The 21,360-nt window shown below is 43.5% G+C and overlaps 1 protein-coding gene across 1 annotated transcript in view; it reads right to left on the bottom strand.

The window, feature by feature from the left end:
* Positions 1-7,239: 7,239 nt before the first annotated feature.
* Positions 7,240-21,360, bottom strand: part of FBP2 (fructose-bisphosphatase 2) — a 32,111-nt gene continuing 17,990 nt past the window's right edge. The window contains exons 5-7 of the mRNA XM_036261207.1: positions 18,463-18,600; positions 11,469-11,588; positions 7,240-7,630 (exon numbers count right to left, since the gene is read on the bottom strand). Coding sequence (XP_036117100.1) covers positions 7,436-7,630; positions 11,469-11,588; positions 18,463-18,600 — 453 coding nt within the window. The 3' untranslated portion in view covers positions 7,240-7,435. The remainder of the gene's footprint in view (positions 7,631-11,468; positions 11,589-18,462; positions 18,601-21,360) is intronic.

The following is a 21,360-nucleotide window of genomic DNA, read 5'->3' as shown; positions in this document are numbered from 1 at the left end:
TTTTCTCTTTTAAAACAAAACTTAATTTTAGAGTAGAGGTGGGGCTTCTTTTTGTTTTTAAAACATTAACTTTTTTTATAGTGAAAAATGTAATTGGGCTCTAAAGATGTAACAGAAGGTGCTAGGGGTCCATGAGGAGAAGGCGGGGCCTCTGGCTCTTCTACTCGTGAATATGCAGATCTCATGTTAGTTGTCCATTGGCTGTGTCTGACCGAACCCTTGAATGGAGCAAAATTTGACAAATGATCCATAAAGGACAAAGGTAAATTGTTTTAATAAGCAAAAAAAAAAAAAAAACTTGCCATATTAAATAAGTGATTACACATATATAGGATTTCCAGACTAGAAAGGGATCTGAGAGGTCATGGTCATTTGACACAAGATGGTTATGACCCAGGTGAGTGACAGGACAAATGTTACAGTGTCAGTTTCTGAAGCATCTTCTCCAACTTCCCATAAAGCTCCTGTGGCTACTTTGCAGATGAGAAAGGACAAAACAGGCTGGATTGCCAAGAATGTTTGTCTTTGGGGCCACAAGGGGAGAAGGATAAGACCCTGGATTTGAGGCTGGGCTTCAGAAACAGTGCTGTGGCCTCCAAGGTTGAAGATAGGCGAGAGGGTCAACAGTGATAGTCTGAGGCTTAATTTATGCCTGGCTACCTTAACTCTGAATTTATTTTTTAAAAAACACATAAACCACCCTGGCCGGTTTGGCTCAGCGGTTAGAGCGTCGGCCTGCGGTCCAGAGAGACCCGGGTTCGGTTCCCACTAAGGGCATGTACCTTGGTTGCAGTTTGTCCCCACTTGGTTGGGTCGTGTGGGTGGCAACCACTCGATGTGTCGCTTTCGCGTCGATGTTTCTCTCTCTCTCTCTCCCTCTCTCTCTATCTGAACAAAATATCGAAGGATGTCCTCGGGTGAGGATTAAAAAAAAAAAAGCCTCCCTACATCCTGCAGGCTACGGAAGCACATGGTTCCACTTGTTGTCTGTATGTTTAAACTTTTCATGTTGCCACTCAAGGAAATACACAGAGTAGGTGGAAGTATTTGTTAATAGACCCGTAATTACCCATGAAGACATGAAGTGTAGGACAACCGGGGCCTCAGCCCCCAAGGTCTCCGCAGCCTCTGGTCAAGTCCATCTGTCCCGGACCACGTGCCATGCTGGACCCTCAGTGGGGCCTTCCCTCGTAGGTCCTTAAATTTATAACTTTCTGACCTAAAATGACAAATGTGTTTAGAGTGAAACTGAGGGTTCTGTGATCATAGCAAAAAGTGTGGTCACAGGAAGTGTTGCGAGGCTCCTGAGATGAATCACTTCTGCCGAACTGGACCTATATTGAAACATCTGGAAGTGATGTCATCCCACTGTGTCCCAGTCGTCACCTTGTAGAGGACATTCCCACCCTCCAGGAAGAGCTGGTGCTGTGAGGGAGAGGGAGGTCCTGGGGACACCAGGAGGAGGAGAAATCTGACACGAACCCAGGGGACCAGTCAGTCAGACAGTATAAAAGGTGAGTGTCTGAGCAGAGACTTGTGGTCAGAATCTCTGGGAGAGAGAAACCACATTTAGAGAGAGTGGGAAAGGGGGAGCTGAGGTTGGGCGATGAGGCTGGGTCCCCACCTGGCATTAAGGACATGGGGGAACCACGGGGATGAGGTGAGGAGACTGGTCTGGTTATCTCTTACCGGGAAACACTCCCTGAAACAGCAGCTTGATGACAACCATCTTTCCCATTTCCTAACTGGGCTTATCTTTGTGCTTTACCACTGGGAGTCTCCCCTGCGTGCTGCAGTCGTCTGTAGGTCTAACTGGGCTCGTGTCACTCCCGTGACTGTCCTAGATGCTGGTGTGGGCTGGCGTTCAGCCTGGATGATGACCAGAGCTTGTACACAGGCCCTGCATGGTTTGGGCTCCCACAGCATAAAGATGGGCTCCGGGAGGAATGTCCCTAGAGACAGGGTGCCAGACGCCCAGTGAGGAACCACATGGCTCCTTATGAGCCAGTCTTAGTCCCCAGTGGAATCCCTGCTGCTGTATTGAATTTGGGGAACATTACCAGAAAGAGCCCGGGATCCAGGGGAGGGGCTGAGGGTCCACCTCATGCCTAGAGGAGACAAGGTCACTTAGAAGAGCATGTGGGACGGAAGCTACGGTTGTGGCTGTCCTTGGAAATTGCAGTCTCCTACATTTCAACATGGAAACCCACTAGAAAGGATTTCTTTGTGGCTGTCATTTTGCTTCACCATGATAGGCCAGCTCAGGCTTCTGTCCCTGGAATCCTGGAAGTTCAGATGAAGACTCTGAGAAATGGCCTGGGTACTGATTAGGATGAAAGAGGAGAACCTCTCCGATGCCTAAATGATTGAACACATAAGATTTTTAAAGACATCATTTTTATTATTTATTTATTTTTTTAAATACCACAAAGTGCTTCCCAAACACTTTATTGTATTTTTTTTTTTTAAAGACACAAGAGAACTTTTTTTTCCTTTATTGATTTTACAGAGAGAGGGAGAGCAAGACAGAAACATGAATGAGAGAGAACATCGACTGGCTGCCTCCTGCATGGCCCCCACTTGGGATCGGGCCCACAACCTGGGCATGTGCCCTGACCGGGAATCGAACCGATGACCTCTTGGTGCATGGGTTGATGCTCAACCACTGAGCCACACCAGCTGGAGTAAAGACATCGTTTTTAAAGACATTTGTATTTAAACTTGGGAAAAGTTTCAAACGAAATGATGTCTAAATGATTAAACACATATCAGAAGTTTCTGTGACTTTCAAAGATATATCAATTTAACTTGTGAAAAGTTCCAAGCCATAGCTATCATATATTTAAAATAAGCCAATGAACACAAGTTAAATAAAGCCGAAAACAACTTTCAGTTACACAAAAGTCTTGTCTGAAACATAAGCTTACTGTCAGGAGCTGGACGAGGCATCGAGAGATTCAGCCCCACAGCCCTCCGAGGGACGCAGTGTTGAGCAGCAGACACTCGGGCGTGGATTCCAGCCTCCAGACTGAGAACCAAGCCAGCCCCAGGACACTAACGCACCTACTGTCACAGCTGGCCTCCAGTTCTCAGCCATCCAGAGGACACCGCTAGCCTCAGCCAGTCAAGACCAGCAGGACAAGTCAGACTTGTTGACCATCCAGGCAGAACAAATAAGAAATCTGTCAACGCCAAATGGTTGTCAGCCATCCATTACATGCATCAAGACAGTTTTATTTTCACAAGTTTTCGTCTAGTTTCTTAGGATTCCACTGAGCTCAACAAAATGCTACAGTCCACAAGGAAATCGGCTAAGATTGGAGAAGTTTAAGAAACCCAACGTGGTGTAGCCTGGGTATCACTAGTAGCAGTGAATGTAGGGATCTGCCAAGCAGGAAAAAAGGCACAGGAAGGTTGTGCCTTCTCACATGTCCTCTCTCATCTAAATCGAGCGCCGGCCAGGTTCCATACCCGAGACCATCGATACCTCATCGAAAGGCGTTCTCACTCACCAAAATGCACTGAAAACTAACGCTGTTTCTTTACTCTGGTGTTACTTTCACTGGATGACATCAAATATTTTCTGGGGTTTTTTTTGTAAGAGAGAAAAGATCATAAGAAACATATGAAGGAAGCATGGGAAAAGATGGAAATAAAACTTAATATTATATGTGTTCCTCAAAAAGTAGAGGTGACCCAAGATGGCTTTACCCCATCATGGGGAGCATTGCTGGTTTTTTGACGCCAAAGTCCTGATCTCTGACAGCAAGTCTGCTCCTGAGAGCACTGCCATTGAGGTTTTGTGCTCTGCACACATCAGCTTTGAATCTATACAGAGATCACCTCTCACTATTTGTTCACCTCTCTAGTCTCAGCACTAAGGACAGGACCTGGCAAACAGTAGGCAAGCAAAATCTGCTGTCCAATTGAAATGACACACCCAAGTTATGTAACAGTACATGGTCATAGTTTTAAGAGTCAAGCAGTGAAGATAAAGCAAAGACACCTTTTGGTACTTTATCCCCCCAATATCTGTCCCCCTTCCTCAGGGAAATAACCATAATTATTAATTCAGTGATATTAATAGTCTCCTTTTTCTTTGTCTTTACCCAAAGACACGTGTAGTTTAGTTGTATGCTTAAAAAATATATTTTTAATGGCATGCTGTCATATTTACTTGCAAAATGCCCTTTTCACCTACCATTATGGTTTGGTCATCTATCCTTGTTGAACTTCACACTGAGTTGGTTAATTTTAAGTGTCACTTGGTTAGGCTATGGTGCCCAGTTCTTTGGCCAAACACTACTCTAGAGGTTGCTGTGAAGTTACTGTGGAGAAGTGATTAACATTTATAATCAGTTGACTTTAAATAAAGAAGGAAACTGGACATCCAAATGCAAAAGAATAAAACTCCACTACTATCTTACACGATACACAAAATGTAACTCAAATGGATCATCAAGGAGGCCTTTTCAGATATTTATTGACTATTTGTGTTTTCTTTTCTGCAAATTGCAGTTTTATATCTTTAGTTTATTGCTCTATAGATAGTTTATCTTTTCCCTCTTAATATGTATGATTCTTCATACTCATTTTTTGTTATATGTTACAAATATTTCCTCTTATCAGTTGTCTTTTAACTTGGCAGTGTGTTGTTTTTATTTTTATGTCATCACATCTATCCTTTATACCTTTGCTTTTTGTGTTTTGGTCTATGTAAGGTACTATTTGTCTTTTTTGTAATACCTTTATATTTTTATTATTTATATTTAATTCTGGAATTCATCTGAAATATATTTTGGGGGTCTGGTTGTTTTATTCCCCCCCCCCAACTGACTAGCTAATTATTCAAACACCAGTCATTCCTTACCCACTAATCTGAAACTGCATATTTTCTTCTTATTTTTAAAAAGCATCTATTAAAACGATCATATGGCTTTTACCCTTTCAGTGTTAATAAGTCTGCCTCCCAATTGCTGAAGCCCATCTGCCCAAAGGAAACCAGGGAATGATCCCACCTTTCCCGAGTGGGGAATGCCCGCCTGCAGAGTGGACAGTTGAGGAATGCTTGAAGGTGAAAAGAACAGTGGCCTTCTTCCTGGGACAGACACAAGCATCTACGCTGGGAAGCCAATCAAGAGGAAACGAGAAACTGAGAAGAAAAGGGTTCTCAGCCCGGTTAGGTTAGAGCGCCCGATCAGTGCTCTTTCTGGACCCTGCCGATGGAGGCACCGGTCACCCAGGTTCCATGGCCCCGCTGTCCTGGCATCTTTGATATGTAGCCTCCGAGAACGGAATGAGAGTCCCATATTCTTTGCTAGTTCCCTGTTCTTGGATTTCACAGGAAGGGACACAGAGCCTCAGCTTGAAGAAGAATGCATTTGAATGGTAAATGGATCTTTCCCTGGTGTCCACTACCATTCACTAAAGCAACATAAACTATGATTGAAAGTGCTATCTCTCAGCTTTGTTTCCAAGAAAACCCTCCCTCCTGGCTCTGTACTCTTTAGACTCTATGCTGTAAACTCAGCAAATCAAGGTATTCATAAGAGATTTTGAAGTAAGATTTTACTTTGAATCATTGAGATACACATTTCAAATTGAGTGTCTAATAAAGCACCACTAACCCATTGATTAGAATCAGAATGTGCCCTACAAAAAGAAATTCTTTGTTCCTTTTTGGAAAGCTGGAAAAAAAATTTATTTATGTATTAAAATTGGGCTGTCTCTGTTACTGCAGCCAAGCCATAGTGGACTGAAGAACAACGTGGAGTCCTGAATAAGAGTCAAGTGGAAATCTGCCTTTGGGTTTTATGAACCACTCTGCCCCAAGCTAATGTGGGAAAGGAGAGTCTGGCTTCTTCCCATGCCTTCTCCTAGCTCCCCCTCCACACCGCTGCCTTTTGCCTTAACCTAATGCATTACTTTATTGTGTTTTCTAATGCGAATCATTCTTGATCTCCTGAGTTAAGCCTGACTTCATTCTGATGCATCCTTGTTTTAAATACTTCTGGATCTGATTTGTCAGTATTTCACTAAGGAGTTTGGCCTCCAAGTTCATAAACATACATAGCAATTCTTATTAAACCAAGCTGAGGTTTCTGAAATGTATGCAGCCCCATCCCCATGTTGACATAATTTGACAAATGGAGAGTTATTTAACCAGTGCGCTCTGCTTCAGCCCTGAGATTGATTAAAATATTTCTCCCAAAATCTAAAATGCAAAGTCAAGGGGTTGAGAAAAGTAGGTGTTAATTTTTAAATATGAACTTCATTTAGTACGTTGTTTTTTCAATAGATGACCTCATTTTTCCCATTCATATTGTTATTAGTCATTGCTCCCACCAAAAGATCAATCTGAAATTTTAGAATTTAATAGCCATGAGATTTCTAACTCAAAACTTATCTAAATAAGACAAAACACTCTGCTAAGAAATTAAGTCAGCCCTTTTAATATATATACACATTTAAATATATAACATATTTAAACATATACACACATTATGCATATATTCAATATATATGAGAAAGAAAATGAATCACTACAGGATAAGACACTAGATTTGGATTTTGTTTTGTTTTTAATCCTTACCTGAGGACATTTTTCCATTTTTTTTGTTCAGATAGAGCAGGAGGGAGAGAGAGGAAGAGAGAGAGAGAGAGAAATATCAACATGAAAGGGACACATCGAGTGCCTGCCACCTGCATGACCCAACCAGGGCTGGTGACAAACTGCAACCGAGGTATGTGCTCTTAGTGGGAACCGAACCCGGGTCTCTCTGGACCATAGGCCGAGGCTCTAACCACTGAGCAAAACTGGCCAGGGCCTAGGTTTGGATTTTAAGTGGAGACAAATTTGTGACTGACCTCTGTACTTTTTTTTTTTTTTTTTATCCTCACTCGAGGATATTTTTCCATTTTTTGTACAGATAGAGTGGGAGGGAGAGAGAGGAAGGGAGAGAGAGAGAGAAACATCGACGTGAAGGGACACATCGAGTGGCTGCCACCCGCACGACCAACCAGGGCCGGCGACAAATTGCAACCGAAGTACGTGCCCTTAGCTGGAACCGAACCCGGGTCTCTCCGGACCGCAGGCCGACGCTCTAACCACTGAGCCAAACTGGCCAGAGCTGACCTCTGTACTTTTGCCCCAACTAGATAGCCACGATTACTTGAACTGACAGACTTACAGCCCTTTTGCCACTGTTATGACAAAAGACAAACCAAAGTTCTTCTTTTCACGCGTGGATTTTTATTTTTAGCCATGTACACTGACCACAGCGTCGCCTCTGGCCTCTAACCGGTGGCGAGCAGTTTGGCGCTGCTCCTGCTTGTGAGTGGGTGGCCTGGCCTTTTGTTTCTGCTTACCAGTCATTTAGGGTCCTTAATACAAGGTAAAGACAAAAAAAGAAGAGGGCTGGCAGGGTCAAACCCACTACCTGCCTGCCTGGTTTTTCTGTACACAGGTGAGATATTCCTGCACATCATCCGGGGACCCCAGAATGAGGGGGACTCGCTGGTGAATGGCCTCAGGCTTCACGTCCAGCACGGGCTGGGTGCCTGTGGTCGCCAAGCCTCCCGCCTGCTCGATGATGTAGGCCACAGGATTGCACTCATACAGGAGCCGGAGCTGCAGGGGAAGTCAGACAGACAAGCTTTGCAAGTTGCCAAAAATCTCAAGCCCTGCCCCTGGATCTCCACGGGGAATTCCTACTGTGAACCTCGGTCCCCTCAGTGCAAGTGGGCTCGTGCCCCTCCGCAGAGGGGCCTGCCCGAGATCGAGCCCCTCTGCAAGGCTGGGTCATCTGCTGGCGAGCACGCATCTGCCTCTGCAGGCACCTCTGGTCCGCCGCTACCTGCCTTGTGACCTTTATGAGAGACCTGCCTCTTCACTAGCGCGTGAGGTCTTGGTACCCTTTCCCGATGGTTTTGTAACAGAAAAACGGGACCTACAGGCCTGCTTAGGAGGTGCTGTGTGAGGAGTCAAGCTTGGGTGGGATTGGAAGGTCAGCTCCGAGGGCTGGGTGGTCCCTCAGGATGTCCACAGGGTCCGGGTAATGGCAAGGAACTCCACACCTCAAGTGCCACTTGGCAAAATCGTTTGATGACATTTAAATTGCCTTTCTTGTGCTGGGGCTGGTTTGGCTCAGCAGTTAGAGCATCGGCCCACAGACCAAAGTTACAGGTTTGATTCCGGTTGCGGTTGGGTCCTGGCCCTGGTCCTGGTGGTGCTGGAGGCAACCAACCGGTGGTCTCTCTCACATTGATGTTTCTCTCCCTCTCTCTCCCTCCCTCTCATTCTATCTGAAGACAAATGGAAAAATATCCTCCGGTGAGGATTAATATAAATAAATAAATAGCCTCTTTTGCCCTTAGACTAAGTTAACTCCCGTTGCTTGTCCACAGTAGCCTGCACTTCCCCTTCATAGCAGCCATGGCAGTGAGGTTGGCTTGACATCTGCCTTCCTCCTGAGTCACCCTTCCTGAAGGCAGGGACAGCAGCTATCTTGGTCACTGTGGCATCTCCAGTCCCAGTACTGCCCGACACAAAAAGAGCGTCCAAACAAGGCGACCACATACCTTGCCCAAGGGCTCCCAGTGGAGGGTAGAAAGGGGGTAAAACAGCCCATGCCCTGCTTGCCCAGCTGAGCCCAAGGACCCAGGGCCGAGCCTGCTCTGAACAAGGAATACCTTCTGTAAAAGGCACGATGAGAGCTAGCCTGTGACTCCCCGTGTCGGTGGGTACATGGTGCATTGAACTGAAATGGGCTGGAATGAATGTCCTTTTGGGGTGTATTTCTGTAGTGACTCCCTCCCCAGACTGCCCTCCCAACCACACACACACACACACACACACACACACCAACTGAACCACATTAGATTCAAGGTGACATTCTAGCTGTATTCTCTGACTTAATATAATTCTATCTTCTCTTTCCTTCCCCCATACATGCAAAATCTGCATTTTTTTTTCAAATTTCCTTTTCTATAATCAGCTTAGCAAGTGTTGACCCAGCTCTATGCAGCCTTTTCTTTTCTTTTCTTTTCTTTTCTTTTCTTTTCTTTTCTTTAAATCCATTTTGAAGACATGTTGAACCTACTCAAAGAAACAGCCATATCTGGTGCCAACTTTTAAATTTGTGTTATTGCATGGAGAGGAATAAAATATCTGTGGTCTGGGTTGGAGAGCCAGGCACTCAGGAGGAAGTAATTAAGACTCTGGGGCAATTACTTGCCATCAGCCTGGTGGGGCACAGAGGAGCCCCGGTGCACATGGACACACCTAAATCACCTAGTTTTGTCCCTTATCATCCACAGGAGGGACACTGGAGGCCACGCTGTCCTGGACAGACCACCAGGGAGACTCTGACCTGGCAACTTGTAGAGCTAGGCTCTTTCCTCCTCTTTCCCTGGCCCTGGGGGTACGAGGTTTATGGTGTCCGATAACAAAGCCTCAAGTTGTAACCACTCTCCTTTGTTTGTACCATGTTGATTCAGATACTTCAAAAACAAACATTAAATAGCACAGTATTCTCACTTTAAGCTCGTTCTGGAGCCAAGGTTTGTTCTGACCTTAAGATCCCATTGTTGTAGTAAACTCATGGGAAAACACAATGCCCAGGTCTTCATGGTGCCTAGGCCTGTGGGCCATGCGATGTTTTTTTTCTGCAGTTAAAATATACATGGCTCTACAGAGTAAGTACACACACACACACACACACACACACACACACACGGTCACAGAGACCATGAGAGCTAAAACGTGGAGGTCAGGAACTAATTGGTACAGTGCTGTGAATATACATGGTCTATACATGGACTTATACCTCCTATGGAAATGTTTATATAATTATATGTAGGTATTTTTAAACTAATTTTAAATCATTTGAATAATTAGTAATAATTAGTCTTAATGTTCTCTCTGTTGGAACTGAGTAGGTGGCAAGAATGGTTCCATTTAGAGTTTTCTCATCTTTTGCTTGATTTCATTAATACTTCATAACAATTCTTTACTCCAACACAGACTTTTCCTAATACAACAGGTTCATATACGTGAGCTGAACACTCACATGAAGAGAAATGCCTGAGCCCTGGCCAGTTTGGCTCAGCAGTTAGAGCATCAGCCTGCAATCCAGAGAGACCAGGGTTCAGTTCCCGCTAAGGGCGCGTACCTCGGTTGCAGTTTGTCCCCGCTCCTGGTTGGTCGTGCAGGTGGCAGCCACTTGATGTGTCCCTTTAACGTCAATGTTTCTTTCTCTCTCTCTCTCCCCCTCTCTCTCCCTCTCACTCTATCTGAACAAAAAAAAAGGAAAAATGCCCTTGGGTGAGGATAAAAAAAAAAAGAGAGAGCCCTGGCCGGTTTGGCTCAGCAGTAGAGCGTCGGCCTGCTGTCCAGAGAGACCCAGGTTCGGTTCCTGCTGAGGGCACGTGCCTCGGGTGCGGTTTGTCCCCGGCCCTGGTTGGGTTGTGCGGGTGGCGGCCACTCGATGTGTCCCTTTCGCGTCAATGTTTCTCTCTCTCTCTCTCTCTCTCTTCCTCCCACTCTATCTGAACAAAACAAACAAACAAAAAAAATAGAGAGAGAGAAATGCCTGATACACCCATCTGCATACTAAAAATCTCTGCTCTGGTCTCATGTGCTGTTAGATTTCTGATCATGGCTTTGAACCTGCCATTCCAATAACTCAAATCACCCACCCCAACGTGTGTGTGTGTGTGTGTGTGTGTGTGTGTATATATATATATATATATATGGTTAGTTGGTGTGTGAGAGAATACACCAGTTCTTTGTTTTTGACTTGCCTACTTAGCTATGATTTCTGTGACTGCTAAACATCAGATGCTTTCCATGGAAGAGTTTTTTCAAGATGGATGCATTTGGATCATAAGATTCCTAATTGATAATACCAGTATTTTCAGTTTTGCGTCATAAAATTGCTTAAGATCTTCCAGGAGCTTCCTTTCCAGAAATACTGAATGGATTCAGAGCAGAGGTTCTTATTCTTGAGTTTGTGAACTTTTGGGGAGATTATGGATGGACTTCAGGTCATCTGTGAATCTCCTGAACATGCATGAAATGTGTATGTTTACATGCATTTCTTTCTAGGAAGTGGGTCCATAAGTTTCATTAGATTCTCAAAGGGGTCTGTGATCCACAGTGAGTTGGTACTGAAATTAAAGTTCAGACAGAGCATGTGAAAAATGGGAGGAAACACAGCTGACTCCTGGTGCATGATGGGCATGAGGACAAAGAACAGAAGGCCAGAAAAATCACCAATCATAGCTTCAGTCTTCTCCTCCAGCAGCCTCAGATTCACTAATGGGAAACATATCTCATTTCTCTTCTTCCTGCCCACTCACAGACAGACATGCCAAGGACAAGGCAGTGGCCAAAAGGCTGTGTGAAGAGAAAGGGAGCTCCACCCGGCTCCCTGACTGGATATAGCCAGTGGACAAAGGAGAATTACCTTGCCCTTAGGATTCTTCTGGTTTGCTGGGTATAGGAAAATCCCTCCATAGACTAGGGTTCGGTGCACATCAGCCACCATGGAGCCCACGTACCTAGCCCCATAGGGAGCACTGCCATCCTAGAAAGCAGAGAGAGAAGAGACAGATGCAGTGAGTTCTGCAATCAGCCAGCACCGGCTCAGAGTCACACATCCAATTGGTGTGGCCTCTGCATTCCAGGTCCTTCATCCTCCACCTAGGAGCTTAGGAGTCAAAAAACATTACATAATTAATCATTTCATTCATTAGGACCACCCCCTACCTCAACCAGTGATTGAAGCCATTCAATGTAGGATTACTTAAAGTAAGACACTATGTCCTGAAACAATCTTAAGAGAGCAGCTATCAAAAAAGCAAGTATAGCCCTGGCCGGTTTGGCTCAGTGGTTAGAGCATTGGCCTGCAGTCCAGAGAGACCTGGGTTCGGTTCCCACTAAGGGCATGTACCTCCGTTGCAGTTTGTCCCCAGCCCTGGTAGGGTCGTGCAGGTGGCAGCCACTCGATGTGTCCCTTTAACGTCGATGTTTCTCTCTCTTTCTTCCTCTCTCTCCCTCTTACTTCATCTCAACAAAAAATGGAAAAAATGTCCTCAGGTGAGTATGAAAAAAAAAAAAAAGCAAGTATAGCCCTGACTGGTTTGGCTCAGCCATCAGAGTGTTGGCCCTCAGACCAAAGAGTCTCGGGTTTGATTTCAGTCAAGGACACGTACCTTGGTTGCGGTTTGTCCGCTCCCCGGTTGGGGTCATGTGGATGGCAACCAGTCGATGTGTCTCTCTCACATCGATGTTTCTCTCTCTCTCTTCCCCCCTGTCTCCCTCCTGCTCTATAAATGTAAACATGTCCTCGGGTGAGGAATAAAAAAAAAAAAAAAAGTAAGTATATACTGAAGAACAGCAGAATATGCCCCTCCAAAGTATGTCACTTGGGCATATTGATTATTTCAAATTAAAATTACTCGGAAATAGCCAGTGCAAGAAGGGCCCTCTGACCCTCCTTTATTCTCCCAAAAGCAAAAGCGGGAAATAAATCTCCCCTGTGGAAGGTGCCCTCCCTGTCCCAGGAGGCAGAGACACCCTTGTCACCAGAGAGAGGGAATTTAGGGCTGAGCAGGCTGCTCAACAAACCTGTTACTTCCTCTGGTTTACTCCCCCTACACCTCACCTCTTTGTCCTGTCAATTCTTCACACATTTATTTGTCTTTGTCTAAAAATTTTAAAAGCTGCCTGCTTTGGTCACTTCTGTAAGTCTCACTTTTTTTTTTTATCCTCACCTGAGTACATTTTTCCATTTTTTGTTCAGATAGAGTGGGAGGGAGAGAGAGGAAGAGAGGAGAAACACTGACGTGAAAGGGACACATCGAGTGGTTGCCTCCCGCACTCACGACCCAACCAGGGCCGGAGACAAACTGCAACCGAGGCACGTGCCCTTAGCAGGAACCGAACCCTGGTCTCTCTGGACCGCAGGCCGATGCTCTAACCGCTGAGCCAAACCAGCCAGGGCGAGTCTCATATTTTTAAGGAGGCTCCCATAAGTACAAAATTTGCTCCTATTAACCTATGTCAATTCAATTATCAGACCAGTCAAAGGACCTGGAAGGGAAGAAGAGAGAAGCCATCATCCCTACAATTCAAACAATTGCCTGGAGGCTCCTTGAAACCATGCGGCCCACACTCCAGAGGGCTTCCGAGCTCCTGAGAGCCAGACCCCTTGAACAGTGACAGCGTCTGCACTCACTCCAAGCGATGTTTCCATGGGCCAACGTTTACACAGCTGTAGAAATTATTTTTCAATTTAAATAATATATCAGAATGTTATCATTTCAATGTGTAATCCACAGAAAAGACTTTTCGAGAGTTATTTTACACTCCTTTCTTCCACGAAGCTCTCCAAATCCAATGTGTCTTCCAGCTCCTCTCAGATCAGACCAGTCCTCACTCGAGTGCCCAGCAGCCTTGTGTGGCTGTTGTGCTGTCGTGCTGTCAGCACAGATTAAATGACAACCTACTTCTCATCTTTCAAAAGGTGTTAAAATGCAGAGTATTCTGCATTGTCTTTTTTTGGAGGGGGGTTATTTTTATTTACTTTTTAATTGAATTTATTGGCGTGACATTGGTTAATAAAAGTATGTAGATTTCAGGTCTACAATTCTACAATTCATGTAATTGTCTTTTTATAACTAAAAATAAACCAATATAGTTTTAAAATATTTTTCAAAAGGAAGAAGTAGGAACAGTGTATAAAAACTATGTTTTCAAGGGAACTTGGCTGCTAAGTATAGGAGAAGGAGTAGTTAACTCAGGTGACACAGGACACAGGCTGTTGGGGTGTCAGTGAGGTCAAACGAGGAACAAAGGACAGGGACAAGAGGACACTGACCATACAGAGTGACAAAGAGGAAGAATCAAGGGACATGATGAACTCCAGATCAGGGCTGGGAACACGTTGAAATCCTAACCCCACTGCTATGGTGATAGGGGGTGGGCCTTTGGGAGGTGATTAGGTCATGAGGGTGGAGCCCTCATGAATCGTATCAGTGCCTTCTAGAAGAAACGGCAGAGAGCTCCCTCGCCCCTTCCACCGTGTGAGGATGCAGTGTGAGGATGGCCATCCATGGACCAGGAAGAGAGCTCTCACCAAACACATCTGCCAGCACCTTGATCGTGAACTTCTAGCCTCCAGACGGTGAGAAATACATTTCTGCTGTTTATTACCTGCCTAGTCGACGGCATTCCATTACAGCAGCCCAGATGGGCGAAGACAGGGTAAGAAGTACAAAGGCTAGGGGGCTGTTTGAAGAATAAACATGAGAGTTTATCGTTTCATAATTTAGCAATTCCTAAGAACCGATAAGCCCTAGGATGTAGCTATTGAACCAGCTAGATGAATTGAAATGGAGATGAATATATCTGGAATTGGTGGGTCTTCTTGAAGAAGAACAAAAATATGTACAATAAATACATATCTATCAACAATTGACTCTACAAACAAAATGAGCACAGACAGAAACAGACTCATAGATACAGAGAACTTTCTGTTGGTTGCCAGATGAGAGGGGATTGGCGGCGTGGGAGAACAAGGAGAAGGGATTAAGAAGTACAAATTGGCCCTGCAGTTAGAGCGTCGGCCTGCAGTCCAGAGAGACCTGGGTTCGGTTCCCGCTAAGGGCACGTACCTCGGTTGCAGTTTGTCCTCAGCCCTGGTTAAGTTGTGCGGGTGGCAGCCACTCAATGCGCACCTTTCACGTCGATGTTTTTCTCTCTCTCTCTCTCTCTCCCTCCTGCTCTATCTGAACAAAAAATGCAAAAATGTCCTTGGGTGAGGATTAAAAAAAAAAAGACAATAACAACAAAAAAAAAAAGAATACAAATTGGTTGTTAGACTGAGGAACCTCAAAGGGAAGGAGGTGGGGGGCAGGAAGAGATAAACCAAAGAACTTCTATGCATATATGCATAACCAATGGACACCAACAATAGTGTGGGAAAGCAGAAGGGGGGCAGGAGAGGAGAGGAGGGGGTTGATAGGGGGAAAAGGGGGGATATCTGTAATACATTCAACAATAGAGATAAGTAAATAAGTTTAAAAATAAAAATATTAGTTTAAAAAAAGAAATAGCTACTGGATAGACCCGTAGACTCTGAAATCACTCCAGATGTTGGCAGAAGTCAGAGTGGAGATACTAAGTCACATGTCACAGACTTGGTGAAAGTCATGAAGAGGTCACACAACACAGCAAAAATTTCAAACTTTTAAAAAAGAAATATACTTCATGACAAAATACATCATGCATTCAAATACACACACATGGCTGAAATAAAACAAGTGTTTTGCAAAAATAATTATTTTATTGATTAATTTCTATTCCATTATATTCTAGACATTCCACTCTGTTTCATTCTGCTCTGTTCTGTTCTAATTTCAGCTAAAAATGAATGCTGGTCACAACTCCCTACACAATTTTATCCCCACTAATGGATTGCACAGCATCCATGGGCTCTGGATCCAGGTGGTCTACATTTTAATCCTCATTCTATCAGCTTTCATAGGGTCACCTTAGACAAGTTACTCAACCGTTCACTTGGAACAGCACCTGCCACCATACACACCAGTTACTATTATCAATGTGAAGGAGAAGAGTGCAGTCCGAGTCAGGAGAAGCTGCTATTGTCAGGGGGCAGAGATGGCAAAGGAGGATGCTCTCTCCACAGTGGGGTGTGGGGTGTGGGCAAAAGGCAGCCAGAACACACAGGTCTGCAGGGAAGCAACAGCCTGGGGAGCAATCAGGAGGGGCGGAGCACTGCCCACTGACACCGGAGCCAGCTTCCGGAAGGCAAAGCTCTAGGAGAGAAAGGAGACTTCTTTTTCAAAATGGAATGATTTATTTTCTTTTCTATTATTTTAATAAAAAAGTATTTATTTTAAAATAGAAAAAAGAAATCACAACATATTACAAACAAAATTTTAAAGCTATATTATATATTATGTTATTTATATTATATTATATTATATTATATTATATTATATTATATTATATTATACATCATAAAATTCCAAAAAATATTAACTACCTGATAAATTTGTTTCCTTAACTTTTTTTGGGTCACATAGTTTTTGGCCTCTTCAAATGACATGGTTTTATAATAATTTCTATAAAGAGAATTGCTATTCAGTTACACATGATCATTGCACATATTCACACAATACAGAGAAAATGAAGGATCCTATACACTCAACTTCCAGAAACCACTATTAACAAAATGACACATTCTTTGACATTTTATGCATGTATACATGATACATATATTTGTGTGCATGAATATATATATATATATATATATATATATATATACTCATTTACAGGAAATTATATTTAGTTTTATACCTCATTTCTTTCACTGAATATGGACATATTTCAATATCAATATGTAAAGAATGACTTACCTTTCTAATTGATGAATAGACGTGTAGCACAATATTCACTAGTATATTGTGGATGCCCATAATATGTTAACCCATCCTGATGAATGGATACTTCAGTTATTCCTTTTGTGGTTGTTATAAATAGTGCTGCAATGAGACACCTTTGTGCATTTATCTCTTTTCATTGGACCTATTAGTTTCTTAGGATAAACTCCTAGGGGAATTTAGGATAAACTGCTGAGTCAAAAGGTATGGATAATTAATATTTAAAATAATATTACCACCTGACTGGGTAGCTCAGTTGGTTAGAGCATCATCCAGATACACCAAGGTTCTGGGTTCGATCCCCAGTCAGGACACATACAAGAATCAACCAATGAATGCATAAATAAGTGGGACAGCAAATCGATGTTTCTCTCTCTCTCTCTCTCTCTCTCTCTCTCTCTCTCTCCCCCCCTGCCTTTCTCTTTCTCTCTCAAATCAATCAATAAAAAGTCATACTGCCAGATTGCCTGATTGCCCAGAGAGGTTGTAATATTTGTTTTCATTAACAATTTATGAGAGTGCTCTTTTCCCCATATCACTGAACACTATTCATCTTTTTAAGTCTTTGCCCATGTCATGTAAAAATTATATTGAGTTTAAATTTGCATATTTAACACCTTCCCATTTGATAACTGAACATTTATGAGTCTTCTGTGACTTGCATGGTTTTCTATTTGGGGCCTGCTTATCCTTGGGTTATGATTTATAAGGGTCCGCGTGCACTCAGACTATTCACCTGTTGGTCATATGTGTGGGGATTACTTTTTTCTCAATTTGCAACTTTTCCTTCAAAAAGATGTATGATGTTTTGATGCACTGGAGTTTTTTGTGGTTTTTTTAGTGACAAAATAAACATCTAGCCTGGGTCTTCAGCTTTCCCATGAATGCAGTAGCATCCTTTACTTAATTGAGCCAGAATCCTTTTCTCTCTTGTTTATCAGTAAAGAGTGAGACATATATACACAACAGTTGTCTAAAGAAGGCACTTTTTAGCTTAGAATTGGAATCACTATGAAGCCATCTCTAAGACTGGGAACTGGTAAACAATTCTGTTTATTAACCTCACAATTCATATGCTGTTCCTTTCACCCTCAAGATACCTGGTGGGTTTGTGCACTACGGCAAAATGCTACCTCACAAAGGAGAGGTTCTGGAAACTGCACTTCTGAGAATTTCACTTAAGAAACAGACAAAAGAAAAGAGATGTAAACTCTCCAAAACGTCACTTTTCAGGCAGCCAAGTCAGGTCCCAGCTTCCTGTTGACTGCGTGCCACCTGGTCCGTGGAATTCTATGAGGAGCTTCCAGGGTCTACCAGGTCGGCTTCCCACACCAATGCTTTTCCACTGTGTGAAAATAGGCCTCTCTTACCACATTCCCCAGAATTTAGTAGGAAAGGGTCACCCTTGTAGACAGGTTTTTGTTCTATTCCCAATTTAGGCCCTGGATGTGCTTTGACTATGTTCCCACTCCTGCCTTAAAAGCTCTCTCTGGACGGTGGACATGCTCAATGAACTGTTTGGGCTGTGTTGACAGCTATGCAAAACCCAGAACTTGGTGATCACCTTAAGAGTGAAAGAGCTACCTAAAACTTGGGGTAAACACTAGTCCTCAACATTAGAGCACATGAATGGGACTTTCAAATACATTATTCTATCTCAAAGCAAACACAACTGAGTGACTGACACTATATGGGTAGCAGCCCAGATAACAAATGACTGGAGAGAGGTTCTGGCCTGAACCTCTGAGTTTTTAAAAGATGGGTTCATTATAAACAATGTTTCCTGGAAAACTTCAACTAGGGAGTGTTATCTTTAGTAGGGAAACTTTAGCTATAAAAGGTATTGATTGTTTATGAAGGCAAAGTCAAACACTCTCGTACTGATCAGAGCCGTGAACAGTGGCATCAACCTCTTTCAGCCAGACCCTCAGAGCCACCATTGAAACAGGAACCCACTGAGACAGCATTTTGTCCTAGGCCCTCTTCACTCACCTCGGGAAATTTCTTTTTCTGCACGTATTCCGTGGTGGCAGCATCAAAATACTTGGCGTAGCCCTCATTGAGGCTGTAAATCTTTCCTTTCTTTTTAATTTTTACCTCTTTTTCCACCAGAACAAATTCACCAAGAGCCTAGAAAGTTGAAGAAAAATGCCAGTAAGAAGAGCGATACCAGGAAACAGAAGCCAACAGCCCGCTCCCCGACAATCACAGAATGTCAGAAGATGAGGGCCTCCTGGAAAGACCCAGGGGGTTGCCAAATCCTTCTGCAGCCTGCCCAGTAATATTTTTTATGAGTTGTATAAAGAACAGTAACAACATTGAGCCTGCACAGGAAGCGTAAGCAGTAATGTAACAGGAGATAAAATAATTCAAGAAGAAGAAGGAAAGTTTTCTTTGTAACCTTCACTGCCAGCTAGACTACTCATTTATACAGAACCTAGTTGTATTTATTCCCCAAGCTATCATCTTCAATTAATTCCTAATGTTTTCAGGAAGACTTGGGTCATTAACAATGAAAGGAAAAAGTTACATAAATGAGATTTGTCATAAAGGTGGGGAATGCAGTTCAACCACTAATTTGTGGTCTGGTTATTTTATCTTAATAATTCAATGTTGGAAACCATTCAAAGTTCCTGGCATCCCAGTGACTCTTAAATGGGGTAAGGGGAAGTCTTTTCATTCAGAAACTATGTACTTGGCATAAGGAATAGTTGATAAAAATAAAAGAAATCTTGAGGATTATTAATAACACTGTCCAGTGCCCCGTGGCCACTGTGGATCTGTAGAATACCCTCAGGTATCCTGTATCTGAGTGATGGTGACATCAGTCCCTGTGGATGTGATTAGCTAGTTGCATATTTCACCTTGAAAGGCTGAATGTGTCCCTCAGTCACTAGCAGGGAAATCAGAGCCTGGAGATCTAATTAGTTTTGATAAACCACAAGATGACAGCTCACAGCTGGCAGCTAGACTAACAGGTTCCTAATGAATGTAGATGACATTCCCAGAATATAAAGAGACGAGGTCATGCTGATCATGTATGAAATAAGACAATGACAAGGATACTTAGCTACTGTGGGATGTGAGTAATGACTGCTTCCTTTTTTTTTTTTTTAATCAAGTTTTGTTCAGATAGAGTGGGAGGGAGGAAGGGAGAGAGAGAGAGAGAGAGAGAGAGAGAGGGAGAAACATGGACATGAAAGGGATACATCAAGTGGACACCTTCCACACGACCCCAACCAGGGTGGGGGCTGAATCATAACCGAGGTACTTGCCCTTGACTGGAATTGAACCCATAATTCCTTGCTCCGAAGGCCGACGCTCTAACTGCTGAGCCAAACTGGCCAGGGCGATGACTGCTTCTTTACCAGTGAATCCCTACCCTCACTTTAATCTTCCCACCTCCTAGATAAAAATTATTGAGATATATAATTACTAATTGTACCCACTTCTAGACAACACCTAATATAGAACTAATACTTTCTCAAATCCTCCTTAGAATCATTAAGCAAAATAATTGCTATAATAAGCCTGTCCCAACTCCCTCTTGGCACAGCCACCCACAGTTCCTCTTCAGTGTGTTCTCTATTGCTCAGTAAACCTAACATTTTTTTTATCCTCACCTGAGGACATTTTTGCATTTATCTTTAGATAGAGTGGGAGGGAGAGAGGGGGGAGGAGAGAGAGAGAGAAACATCGATGTGAGAGAGACTCACCGAGTGGCTGCCACCCACACGACCCCAACCAGGGCTGGGGACAAACCGCAACCAAGGTACGTGCCCTTAGTGGGAATCGAACCCGGAACTCTCTGGTCCGCAGGCCGACGCTCTAACCACTGAGCAAAACTGGCCAGGGCTAACTTATTTTTATTATAGGTATGTTCACGATGGTCTCGGGTTCATGAGCTTTAATATCCTGCTGTGGACACTCCTTGCTTTGGAGCAGCCTAGCATGGAAGTCTACTTCCTAAAAGCACCCTAACTTCTTTTGGGGAATTAACTCTACTCACCGGATGCCGGTCTAGGGGTACTCTAAGCTGGACCTCCTCTAGCCCGAGGTCAGGCACTTGACTTAGTGTGGCAAATTAGATACTCTTCCCTGGCACTGAATGAGAGACAGAATCAGGGGTGGTGTCCAAACCAACCTGCTGTGCTGCCAGATCATCCCTGTGACTCCTATTTCCTGGTCCGCTAGGCCTGCCCATTGCTAACCTGGGTCTTCAGCTTCCCCACGAATGCATTAGCATCCTCTACTTCATTGCGCCAGAATCCCTTTCTCTCTTACTTATCAGCAAAGAGCGAGCCATATACACAACTGTTGTCTAACTAGTGTCAGTCACTTGTTTATCCATCCCTGGACTTGGGGATGGGGACCCTCAGGCCCCTAGAGAGCTGTTCTCTCATTCGGGATGAGATAGTGTGGACCCTCACCCTAACCTGGAAAATAGATTCCTTTGTTTTGACTCTGTGATCACTGACAACCACTGGTTATTGGAAAGCTTCCCACAGCTTTGAGGAGAAGGTACCTCATTATCAGACACCATATATGAAAAGATACAGAGTTTCCCTACTATAAAGTTTGTTTTAACTCAGTTCTGAAATGCTGTACCTCACTTTCTTCCACACACATGCAGCGACATGGGCTGCACTGTCTGCTTGATCACACTGAATACTGGAAACTGAAATGACCTCAGTCAGAATTCTTTGAATTTTCACCAGACCTGACTATATTGGGTGAAGCAGTTCGTTCACAAGTGATAGGCAAAGTATCCAGCATTTTAAAGAGAAATTCTATAAGTTATGAATATTTTCCAAAATTTCTGCTGAACATTTTTTAATCAAAATCATATTCTATAGCCTGAAAACAGTACTATTTAATGGATTCCAAAAT

The sequence above is a fragment of the Molossus molossus genome, unplaced genomic scaffold (assembly GCF_014108415.1).
Source record: "Molossus molossus isolate mMolMol1 unplaced genomic scaffold, mMolMol1.p scaffold_m16_p_14, whole genome shotgun sequence".
Taxonomy (NCBI): domain Eukaryota; kingdom Metazoa; phylum Chordata; class Mammalia; order Chiroptera; family Molossidae; genus Molossus; species Molossus molossus.
Note: the sequence above shows the minus strand (reverse complement) of the source record. Positions and strands in the feature narration are given on the sequence as shown.